General features: G+C 41.3%; 1 protein-coding gene across 2 annotated transcripts; it reads left to right on the top strand.

Annotated features, from left to right (window-relative positions):
• The first annotated feature begins 4,142 nt into the window (after window positions 1–4,142).
• On the top strand, window positions 4,143–12,690 carry LOC139411609 (AKT-interacting protein). Of its 2 annotated transcripts, none has more exons than XM_071158191.1 (10): window positions 4,143–4,380; window positions 5,283–5,380; window positions 6,739–6,950; window positions 7,288–7,352; window positions 7,668–7,768; window positions 9,328–9,416; window positions 10,135–10,233; window positions 10,936–11,043; window positions 11,231–11,291; window positions 11,526–12,682. In XM_071158191.1, the coding sequence occupies exons 2-10, from the start codon at window positions 5,333–5,335 to the stop codon at window positions 11,631–11,633; spliced, it is 891 nt and encodes a 296-aa protein (XP_071014292.1). In that variant the 5' UTR covers window positions 4,143–4,380; window positions 5,283–5,332; the 3' UTR covers window positions 11,634–12,682. The 2 variants fall into 2 exon arrangements, with proteins under 2 accessions (XP_071014292.1, XP_071014291.1); XM_071158190.1 differs by having other exon boundaries at window positions 4,182–4,380; window positions 5,283–5,509; window positions 11,526–12,690.
• Window positions 12,691–12,758: the final 68 nt, after the last annotated feature.

Raw genomic sequence — 12,758 nt, 5'->3', positions numbered from 1 at the left:
GTTCTTAACTGACTTTCCTAGTTAAATAAAACAATTAAATTACTTGAGACTAGTAGCATATCATCTCTTGCCATTGAATACAAGTGGGTGGTGTCAACAACCCTCATCAAATATTCAAAATACATTCAACAATCTGATGTATCCACCAATCTAATCCAAAGAAAGGATAGGCGGGCGCGAGACAGCCCGCTGTGCCACTTTGTGGTCAACGACTCCCAATGTCAGTATATCCATAATCTTTGGTGCCACTCACGCAATCGGGAATTTTACGTAGGAATTATGGATGACGTCATTATCACGATATACTGTTTTTAATGTCTATGGTTATACCTCAGAAATAAATAATTGTTGGATACCTTTACCTTTGCTTTTCTTTGTGATGATAGCCAACGGGTTTCACTGGGTTGATATCTCTGGTCTGTTACTAGTGCCGTTTCAACTAGTTTTATCTTGTTCTTGATACCATGTCTTGTTTTGAGGTGTTTTGACTGATGTGTCACTTCTATGCTAATATGGCAAAAATTCACTAACTAACCAACAACTGTACAACGTATTTAACCATTGTTACCCTTGCAAGGCTTCCGGCCCAGATGGCATCCCTAGTCGCCCCTAGTCACGTCCTCAGAGCATGCGCAGACCAGCTAGCTGGAGTGTTTATGGACATATTCAATCTCTCCCTATTCCAGTCCGCTGTCCCCACATGCTTCAAAATGTCCACCATTGTTCCTGTACCCAAGAAAGCAAAGTTAACTGAACTACACAACTATTGCCCTGTAGCACTCACTTCGGTCATCATTAAGTGCTTTGAGAGACTAGTCAAGGATCATATCACATCTACCTTACCTGACACCCTAGACCCACTTCAATTTGCTTACTATAGATCCACAGACGATGCAATCCCTATCGCACTGCACACTGCCCTATCCCATCTGGACAAGAGGAATACCTATGTAAGAATGCTGTTCATTGACTATAGCTCAGCATTCAACACCATTGTACACTCCAAGCTCATTATTTAGATTGTTGCCCAGGGACCCATACTGTGCAACTGGTTCCTGAACTTCCTGACGGACCACCCACAGGTGGTGAAGGTAGGAAACAACAACTCCACTTGCTGATCCTCAACACAGGGGCCCCATAAGTGTGTGTGCTCAGCCCCCTCCTGTACTCCCTGTTCACCCATGATTGCATGGCCATGCACGCCTCCAACTCAATCATCAAGTTTGCAGATGACACAAAAGTAGTAGGCCTGATTACCAACAATGATGAGGCAGTCTACAGGGAGGAGGTGAGGGAAAATAACCTCTCACTCAACATCAACAAAACAAAGGAGCTGATCGCGGACTTCAGGAAACAGCAGAGGGAGCATCCCCCTATCCACATTGACGAGACCGCAGTGGAGAAGATGTTAAGCTTCAAGTTCCTCGGCGTTCACCTCACACAGACTGGGTGGTGATGAAAGCGCAACAGCGTCTCTTCAACCTCAGGAGGCTGAAGAAATGTGTATTGGCACCTAAAACCCTCACAAACTTTGACAGATGCACAATTGAGAGAATCCTGTCCGGCTGTATCACCGCCTGGTATGGCAACTGCACCGCCCGCAACCACAGTGCTCTCCAGAGGGTGGTGCGGTCTGACCAACACATCACTGGGGGCAAACTACCTGCCATCCAGGACATCTACAGCACCCAATGTCACAGGAAGGCCAAAAAGATAATCAAGGACAACACCCACCCGAGCCACTGCCTGTTCACCCCACTATAATCCAGGAGGTAAGGTCAGTCAGTACAGGTGCATCAAAGCTGGGACCGAGAGACTGAGAAACAGCTTCTACCTCAAGGCCATCAGACTGTTAAATAGCCGTCACTAGCACCTTAGAGGCTGTTGCCCTATATACATAGACTTGAAATCACTGACCACTTTAATAATTGGAACACTAGTCACTTTAATGTTTACATATTTTGTGCTACTCATCTCATGTACAGTATATACTGTATTCTATTCTACTGTATTTTAGTCTATACTGTGCCGACATTGCTCATCTTAATATTTATATAATCCATTCCTTTTCTTTACATTTGTGTGTGTTGTTAGACATTACTTGTTAGATATTACTGCACTGTTGGAGCTAGAAACACAATCATTTCGCTACACCTGCAATAACATCTGCTAAACATGTGTATGTGACCGATTTGTATTTGAGAGACAACAAGCGCTTATTGACCACATTTATGTTTTTAATAAGCATTGGAGACGAAATATAGTTTACATGTTGTCAACAATCAAAGCCAACCCCGTCTGTTTTTCCCCATAATTGCGCATTCTAAACAAACCAACCCATCTATACACATTCTGTGTTCTGCGCAACTCGTAAATTTCTGAGTTTCCTATTTCCGACTAGTTTTTTAAAAATTGTATTTTTATTAACAACAAACCAATACAGAAAGTACATGAGGGAACACAAGTATATATATATATATATATATATATATATATATATATATTATAAACAATGGACAATCGAGCTAGGGGGTACAATATCACAGTACACAATTACACAAGGACCTTAAGGGACATACTTACAATTATAACAGCTTTTTTGTTAGTAGAGTATTGAACTGTCTAAAAATACAGTTACATTTATTTTTGAAGGGTAAGAAAAAACATTTTTTTTGTTTGTAAATTTACATTTGGGTATATGAAATTTGGCCAAAAGAATAATGAAATTAATTACATAAAAATGTTTCAGCTTATTTCTATCGTATGTAAAGAATCCAAGCAGTACATCTCTCCACAATAGTGTAAAATCTTCATAAATGTGTTCAATTATAAATCTACTGATGTCTTGCCACAATTTTCTTACATGAATACGATGCCAAAAAAGATGCAACACTGTTTCTGGGTGGTCATTACAAAAGGAGCAATTTGAGTTGATGTTTTCCTTAAACTTCTTCATATAGTGGTTGGCAAGATAATATTTATGAATAATTTTAAGGGAAATTTCCTTAATTTTGTTAACAATTAGGTATGTGTGTGGCAACATCCAAACTTTTTCCCAAAGATATTAACAATAAATCCATTCCAATAAGGCATGACATAAGGTATAGTAGATAGATACAACATCTTGCTGAAACAAGGTTCGCATCGCTCTGTTGTTGAATGGACCAAAAGATAAACAAATCTTTCCTTCTGATGAGTCAACAGGGTCAATAGAAGGTAGGCTCTGAGGGTCAGGTCTTGACACGTTCCTGAATAACAGAGCAACACCTGAGCGAATGGCATCTAAAACAAAAGTGATAAGAATTCCTTATAACTGAGTAAAAAGACCCTCTGCATTTACCAGTTGGCTCACCAATAGGATATTATTTCGGAACCAATATTCTAAAAACAAAGAAGTATTTTTATACAATATATCCCGATTATTCCATATGTAATATCTGTGTGGAGAAAAATTGTGTTTATAAATTAAGGACCATGACAAGAAAACCTGCCAATGAAAAGCAGAAAGTTTCACTGGAATTTTGTCAATATTATAATTGCAAAACAACATTAAGTTAAGGCCACCAAAAGTAGAGAAGATATGATGAGGAGTAAAATTCCAGATAGAAGTGGGTCTTAGGAATTGTTTAATCCAATTGATCTAAAAAAGTGTTATTTAAAGTAGTAAAGTGCAGAAAATTCAGTCCACCATTCTCGTAAGTGTTCATTACAACAGTTTTCCTAATGTAATGGGTACAGTTTCTCCAAAGAAAGACCAGATGCTTTTCAACTACCTCCTTGCTTATTTTACAGTCAATATATAAAGATTAACCATTTGTACATTAACCATTTGTACCAGTTACAACACTGTACATCAACACATATATATAATATGACATTTGTAATGTCTTTATTGTTTTTAAACTTCTGTATGTGTAATGTTTACTGTTCATTTTTATTGTTTATTTCACTTTTGTATATTATCTACCTCACTTGCTTTGGCAATGTTAACACGTTTCCCATGCCAATATAGCCCCTTGAATTGAACTGAATAGAGCGCCTAGTTCCGACTAGTACCTGAATGCGGCATAACAGCATGACTTAAAAAGTGATAGAACGTCAGCGAATCATATTTCAGACACTTTATCCACGCTTTGTTAAAAGCCAATAGAAATATCCCTGGTGAATAGGAAACGCCCACCATGAGCTCTTAGATTGATTTCCGGTGTCTGTGAGATTGCCTAGCTAGCCAGTTACACAAATAATTGCGGTGCACCTTTTTTGTTTTTGTTTTGACCAGTGGTGATCGTAACAACGTCCTTTAAAACGCACATTTTGAATTTGTTCACATAAATGGGCAAGTTTTGAACAGGAACTTGTTGGAATTTTCGTCCAGGGAAGGTAAGCTGGCAACTGGATACTAGCTAGCTACCGTTAGCTTTCAAGCTATGTAACGTTAGCTGGTTAGTTTGCAAGGTAGTATAACTGGTTAGTTTGCAAGCTGGTATAACTGGTTAGTTTGCTAAGTTTGTTGTGAATAACGTTCCTTTCATTCGTTTATCGAGTCGTAAAGTATGCCTTTTTCATTATGGAAAATATGCAACAATGCTAGATCCCATCGCAAATGAATATGTATGCTTGATTTGTTATTGCAAACCTGGCGTTCAGCTAACAAACTGGACGTATCTTGTTAACGATCTAGCTAGCTACTGTAACTATATATAGCTTAATTAACTAGCTGTGTGTTCAAAGTAATTTTGCATCATGAGTTGCCTTCGTAGAAACACGTGAACCAACACGGATACAATGTCAACATTGCTAGTTGGCATAGTAGTTAGCTAAGCAAAGATCTTAGTTTACTAACTTGTCAACTGCTGTAGCCAACGGCAATAACAATGCGCTTTGGTAATATGTGAATAAAATAATGAATCTAACTAGGCTAACATTCAACAACCATTAACACCAGTTTGGATTATTTCCCGGTGAGGTTTAAAGTGCTTGGCCTGGCAGAGACGTAACAGTTAGGCCTGTTTGACGTCATGACATGAATGCGGCACGTCTGTCTGAGCAGCAGCATGGTCCGTAGATCAGAGAGTCAGCAGCTGTCATTGAGTTCAGGTTGCCCCATTGTGTGTGTGCTGAACAGAGGGCCTCATCAGTCATTTGTTCTCGTGTGGCTCAGTTGGTAGAGCATGGCGCTTTCAACGCCAGGGTTGTGGGTTCGATTTGTCATGGGAGACCAGTACGTAAATGGCCCTAAATGAATCAAAATGTAACGTTTGTTCTGTCAATTCTACCCCCAGTGACGCTAGCGAATGGCACAGGCAACACTTGTTGTGGGACGGACAATTTAATGAACCTGAACCCATTCTGGAGCATGTCTACCAATACTGGTCGTAAGGTAAGGGAGCGCTCTTCCTCTTCTGCACTGAAAGCCAACTTCTGTCAAGTTCACCCAACACACAAGCGAGCTGAAAGACAAAAAAACAGGCTCTTCAGAAGTTCCCAAAGAGACCCCCATACATTGAAAGTAAGCCTAGTGTGGTCTGTCTCCCTAACATTTTCCCACAAAGACAGCATGGCTTCCTTGAAGCTTTGTGAATTTTACACCTGTTACCATCTGTCTTTAGTTTGAGAGTAATCTTGGAGGACTGGAATTGTGGCGTGGGAATGTTTAACTTGTGGTATCCTCTAATAACGCATTAGGCCTACTCATGCCTTTTCGCCAACTCCTTGCCAGGGACACTCCTTTGCAATCTCATCCCGAAAGAGGGCTGTTTCAGGGTCGCCTTTTACTACCTGATGCTCTGTAGTGCTGTGACGATACCATTATCGCAATATTTTAAAAATGAAGACACGAAGCCGACCGAACTCTTTGGTCCTTTAACCTGCTGTATGTAAAATATTGACCAGAGCAATGGTGAACTTCTCAACTGTGCAGTGCATTTAGTTTTGTTTGCTAATTGCTAAGATTCTGTTGGGTGAAAAGCTGTTTGCCATGCATCTACTGTTTATTGCCATTGTCTGTTGCCGACGTACCTCAATGACTTCGGCGAGAAAGGGAGGCACCAACTTCTAGTTTAGCATACAGGCGTCACATTGGAGAAGTAGCTCTGCCTGTAGTAACATAGGTGTGACTACTCTCTGTCCTGCCTTGTCAGATGAATGGTTCACTCATTGCTCTGTGCCTCAAAACATTAATACTTCTACAACTTGGTTTGTTTAATGGCACACTGTGAACCTGAATTCTTTCTGTAGTTGCCTTGAGGGTTTGTTGCTGAGGTGTTCTTTTGCTTACAGGCATCCCTCCTGCTGTGAACTAGCCTATCCTCCCCTGTGCTTCCCACTGAGCTAGCATTGGCAGGATATGATGCAGGCTGTATTTAGGGATGCTCTCTCTCACCTCCTGTGGAACGAGGAGTTTGATGCCAGTGAACTCTATGAAACCTGAGAGGTCATCACCTCATGCCTATTTATTGCCCAGGGCTCAATATGTGCTCTCACTGCTGTCTGTTGTTTTGTAGTTTGACAACAGAGCTTGCCTCTCTCTATGCAGATAGATGTAACTAACAGACTTGCTTGAAATTAGTAGTCTGCCTTGTCTCTTGTGATTCTGCAACATGATGAATAAAGTTTGGCAAAGTGGTTTCAATCTAAACATACTCCCCTCCTTGTAATAATCAATGCTACCAGTTTTTATTTCCTTGACATATATATTGAGTTGTTAAATGCCTTTGTTCACTCTCTTCTGCTGAGCAGAGATCTGATGGTGAGGAACAGAGTGGAGAGCAGCAGCAACAAAGAGCCAGTCCAGCCCGTCCTAGCTTTGGGAAGAAGCAGCTTCCCTCCATCCCCAAGAATGCAGTCCCCATCACCAAGCCTGCCTCTCCTGCCGCCACGGCCCAGTTGGCCAACGGAACACATGCCTCCTACGGTCCATTCTACCTGGAGTACTCGCTGCTGGCTGAGTTGTAAGTACTGGCCCCAGATCAGACTTTATTTTGGGTAGTGGATGTAGTAGTCACACTGGCTCTGTTTGAATAGCTTTTAAAATGCGTCATTCCTCCCTCCTTTGCTAACGGTAATCACTGATCTTTGTGACTGGATAAGTGAAGGTAAGATTTGTTTTCACCAGTCCAACCATGTCAGATCATTGATTAGCCTACGTGAAGGAAAGGAAGCATGCATCTTTGATATATTTGAACCACTTATGTAATTAATTTAGAGAAGCTGTTGACAAAACCACACAATTTCCATGTCTATTTTCTGCTGCATTGATTTAATTCCATGTTACCTTGTGACCCACAGCACGCTAGTGATCAAGCAAAAACTGCCTGGAATCTATGTGCAGCCATCCTACAAATCAGCATTGAGTAAGAGCCTAATTTTGTATTTTTTATTTTATTTAACCTTTATTTAACTAGACAAGTCAGTTAAGAGCAAATTCTTATTTACAATGACGGCCAAACTCCGGGCGACGCTGGGCCAATTGTGTACTTGTGGGACATCCAAATACCGCCGGATGTGATGCAGTTTGGATTCGAACCAGAGACTGCAGTGACACCTCTTGCACTGAGATGCAGTGCCTTTGACCGCTGTGCCACTCGGGAGCCCAAATCTGTCATCCTGTTTGACTGCATAATCTATACATAACCTTTACAAAATTAATGATTTTCTCTTCTTTCCAGTGTGGTTTGGGGTCATTTTCATCAGACATGGCTTGTACCAGGATGGAGTCTTCAAGTTCACTGTGTATATTCCAGATAACTATCCTGATGGTGAATGTCCTGTGAGTACTTTTGTGGACCTGCTGTAACACTACAACACAGCTGTTTACACAAAATAAAGCAATATCGTTGGCACATTTCAAAGGTTATTGTGTTCGGCATTTCCTGCTTTGGTGGCAAAGGCTGACACTGATTGGTTTGTGACCGTCATACAGTGCATTTGGAAAGTATTCAGACCCCTTGACTTTTTCCACATTGTTGCGTTACAGCCTTATTCTAAAATATAGTTTGTTTTTTCCCCTCATCAATACAAAACAGGTTTACATTTTTTTTGTGCAAATTGATTCAAAATAAAACTTATATCACATTGACATAAGTAATCAGACCCTTTACTCAATATTTTGTTGAAGTACCTTTGGCAGCGATTACAGCCTCAGTTCTTCCTGGGTGTGATGCTACAAGCTTCGTACACCTGTATTTGGGGAGTTTCTCCAATTCTCTGCAGATCCTCTCAAGCTTTGTCAGGTTTGATGGAGTGTCACTGCACAAATATGTTCAGGTCTCTCCAGAGATGCTCTGGCTGGGCCACACAAGGACAGAGACTTGTCCCGAAGCCACTCCTGTGTTGTCTTGGCTGTGTCATTGTCCTGTTGGAAGGTGAACCTTCGTCCCAATCTGAGGTCCTGAGCGCTCTGGAGCAGGCTTTCATCAAGGACCTCTGTACTTTGCTCTGTTCATCTTTCCCTCGATCCTGACTAGTTTCCCAGTCCCTGCCTCTGGAAAAACATCCCCACAGCATGTCTGCCACCACCATGCTTCAATGTAGGGATGGTATTGGCCAAGTGAAGAACGGTGCCTGGTTTCCTCCAGACATGATGCTTGACATTCAGGCCAAAAAGTTCAATCTTGATTTCATCAGACCAGAAAAACTAATAGATGGAGCGCTGCAGAGATGGTTTTCCTTCTGGAAGGTTCTCCCATCTCCAGAGGAGCTCTGTCAGCTTGACCATCGGGTTCTTGGTAACCTCCCTGACCAAGGCCATTCTCCCCGATTTCCTGTTTGGCCGGGCGGCCATCTCCAGGAAGAGTCTTGGAACCACCCACCAAACTTCCATTTTAAGAATGGAGGTCACTGTTCTTGGGGACCTTCAATGCTGCAGACATTTTTTGGTACCCTTCCCCAGATCTATGCGTCGATACAATCCTTTCTCTGAGCTCTACGGACAATTCCTTCGACCCCCTCCCCTCCCATGGCTTGGTTTTTGCTCTGACGTCAACTGTGGGACCTTGTATAGACTGGTGTGTGCCTTTCGAAATCATGTTCAATCAATTTAATTTACTACAAGTGGACTCCAATGCGGTTGTGGAAAGCTCAATTTCGAGTGTCATAGCAAAGGGTCTGTAAAGGTATTTCTGTTTTATTTTTCTAAGCCTGTTTTCGCCTTTTCATTGAGGTATTGTGTGTAGTTATTTAATCAAGTTTAGATTAAGGCCAACGTAACAAAGTTAAGGGATTTTAATTATTTTTGAATGCACTGTATGGTGGTACATTGAAATGTGGTGTTTTAGTACTGTTAGAATATTGCATAAATACCATGTTCTCTCCTGTACCACCATTTAGAGAGTGGTGTTTGATATCCCAGTCTTCCACCCACTAGTGGACCCTGTTTCAGGAGAGCTTGATGTCAGGAGAGCCTTCACCAAGTGGAGGTCGGTACATGGATTCTATGCCCAGATCATTACATCCAAATTAATGGGGGCGATTTGGAAATGGGTGTTTGTCTGGTACATGTGGCTTGATATTTTTCCCGTTAGTGTACTGTCTGCTCCACCATGTACTAGCCACTACTACACAGCCTTACACATCCCATGATAGGCTAAATGCAGTTACTATCTTTTGATCTATGATGTTACTGCATCATGTTGTGATTGATATGTGTGATACAGTGCTGTCCCTGAGAGTTGAACTGTGCGGGGCTGTCTGTAGTGTGCCTTGGTTAGAACTGACATGCGTTACATCAAGGCCCCGTGTTTACTCTGCTGTTCCAGCTCTGTTCCTCATGGCCTGTTTCTTCAGCTGGACAGTGACACAGCCTTGTAAGGTCTTCTCCTCTTAAACCTCAGTCTCTATCAGCTGAAGGCGGATTTATAGGAGCTCGGCACTATACCTTTTAATGAATGGGGAAAGTTGTCCATGACATTCTCACTGGAAACCTGTTTGTCATTATGGTGTGTATGTCACACTTTGGCTGTGCACTACTGGTGTTTGAGCAGTGCTACTGTTGGGTATTTCACTAGTCTGAGATGAACCTATGCACCATGGAATGCCTTTATGATACTTGTGTATTTACTGTGACTGGAGTTGTATTTGGTTTGCCATTATGTTGAGAGAATCATAAATGTCTCTTGTCTCCCTGTGGACATGAAGGCGTAATCACAACCACATCTGGCAAGTCCTGATGTATGCACGCACTGTGTTCTACAAGATCAACACTATGGAACCACTCAACCCAGAAGCTGCTGTGCTGTAAGTCTGTACTTGTTCACTTTATCCTCACAGCCTGCCTTCTCTTCCTTCTGTACATGGAAACTGGGCCACGCGTACGTATGTGACTTGGGTCTGTTTAAATAGGTCAACAAGCAAGCTAGTTGTGTTCCTATTGTGTACTGTAAAACTTAAATTAATAGCCCACACATTTATTTGCTTTAATCACTGAACCCAACCAGTGCTTATTAGAGACGGGCTTCTGTTTATTTGAGCCAGGTGTGTATTTCTTTAATGCACACAGCTTTTGCACAAAATGTTGACGACTACCACACTTAATTGTGACCAGTATAAACATAACAAATCTATCGCAGATCATGCACCCCCCGATTTGGCACTTCGGCACCATGGAGAGCTTGAATTTGACATTTATTTTTGATGGCGAGCAATGTTTTTAATGCACATGACTGGGATTATCAGAGCTGTGTCCATGGTAACTTTGTAAACAATTAATTTAGACCCATTGTTTATTTGCTGAAATGTGTGCCGATGCCCAGCTACTAAAAGGGACAGGCGGCTGTTTGAGACTCTCTGTTTAATTGAAATGTTGAGGTATTCTGTTAGGAGTAAAAAAAAAAATCTTAATTCCCTGCGCTAATTAATTAGATTGGCCAGGTGGGGGCAATGATCACTCCACACTGTATTTACTGGCGAATTGTTTGTGTAATCATACTGTTTTTTCAGGTACGACAAGGATGTGCAGTTGTTTAAAAGCAAGGTGATAGACAGCGTCAAACTATGCAACAGTCACCTCTTCGACCAGCCCAAGATGGACGATCCTTATGCAATAAGGTTGGTAGTAGGAAATGCTCCTCATTCCTGGAATTCCATTACTCATTCTCATAGCTCATGAACAATCTGAACATTCAGTCTTTAAAAAAAATGTTTTTATTAAGAAACCTGCAGTATATGAAAGGAGATACAATAAATGGTTGAGAATTTTGTTTCCTTTTGGGGGTTTTTGTGCTTAATTTTCCAGTTTCTCTTCATGGAACCCAGCAATCCACGATGAGGCGAAGGAACGGATGTTCTCACACAAAGTGAGTTTTCTAAACCCCTGCAGTGTGCTTTTCAGACTAATGTAAAAGGACACAGCTCTGAGTCTGTCTGCTATGGCCCAAGGAGTCCGGTTCCCTCTGAGCTCACTCTCCCAAAAGAGGCTTGTTTTACCCCAATGAGAACCAGCAGGTCTGTGATTGGTGAAGCTGTGTGAGCTGCCATTTGTTTCCATGATGCTAGCTGACCAGTGTGGTAATGCGTGTCTGTTATTCTAGAGACGGCCTGAGGATCACCACAAGGGGCTGCAGGTGTCAGGACTGTCTTGGGTGAAGCCCGGATCCACACAACCCTTCAGCAAAGATGACAACCCTCCCCAGAGCTGAGCTAATCCTACAGTCCTAGTCAGCAGCCACTAGAGGAAGATGCAGAGCAGAATGCCACGCCACAGACTAGCTTCAGCAGCCGTTCAGTCGTGTGAATAGGAACTGAACAAGTTGAATGGACTTAATTTTACGTTGCAACACTTGCGCTCAGCTTTAAAAGCATTATAGGCATCTTGTGCTCAAACAGCTATAGAACTAAAAATGTGTATATTATGTAAGTAAATCAACAATGATAACTGGTTGTCTTAGTAACACAGACTACCATGCAATCAGAGCTTTTCCCTTTATTTTCCTCTCTGCTCTTTGCACATGCTTGGGTTTGGTCTATGAAGATAACCACTCAAAGCTGGTTGAAAGGTGAGAATAAAAATCAGCATTAATTATAGGTATACTGTATGGGTGGACTATGGATTCGACTGCTTGTTAAGGTGGGCTCAGGACAGTTATTGTTTATTATTGGGACTGACAATGGACTCTGACCTTGGGTGTTCTTTTTCCCCCAAACATGTTTGACTGAAATCAAATTAGAGCAACACTACATTTTTGGGGCGAGGGAAATGTGCGTTCTTTTGGATTACGGGTTAGTGTCTTATATTTCTCTTTTTACTGTGTAAACTATAGGTAAGATGGATAATATATATTGCAGACTGAGCAGCAGGCAAGTGTGGTTTTAATTAATATGCTAAGTTAAATAATCATATCCATCTTTACGTTGCTTTTAATTCATTTTGAATGTTCTATTGACCCTTATTGAGCTGATTTAAAGGTTTGTGTAAATATAAAAAATGTCTATGGGAATGGCAGCCCTCCACAGACAACATTGTTTTGCTCAAAGCTGTTGGATACTTGGCACAATTTATATAGCTGTGAAATGATGTAAACACATGCTGCCGTCTGGACTGTTGAATTTGGCAAAACAATGTGTACTATACTTCTCATTTTACCTTTCTTATATGGAACACAAACCTCAGTCAACAGTTTGTGCTGTATAGGCAATGAGTTTCGAACGCTTTTCTTTGAAAGGAAATAAACACGACAATGCATACCAATGAATATATATTTGTTTTATTTAACCCTTTTAACTAGGCAAGTCTGTAAATAAGAATTGGTTCTTAACTATGATGG

Source organism: Oncorhynchus clarkii, chromosome 6 (genome assembly GCF_045791955.1).
Source record: "Oncorhynchus clarkii lewisi isolate Uvic-CL-2024 chromosome 6, UVic_Ocla_1.0, whole genome shotgun sequence".
In the NCBI taxonomy this organism is placed as follows: domain Eukaryota; kingdom Metazoa; phylum Chordata; class Actinopteri; order Salmoniformes; family Salmonidae; genus Oncorhynchus; species Oncorhynchus clarkii.
This window is presented reverse-complemented; position numbering and strand designations above follow the sequence as displayed.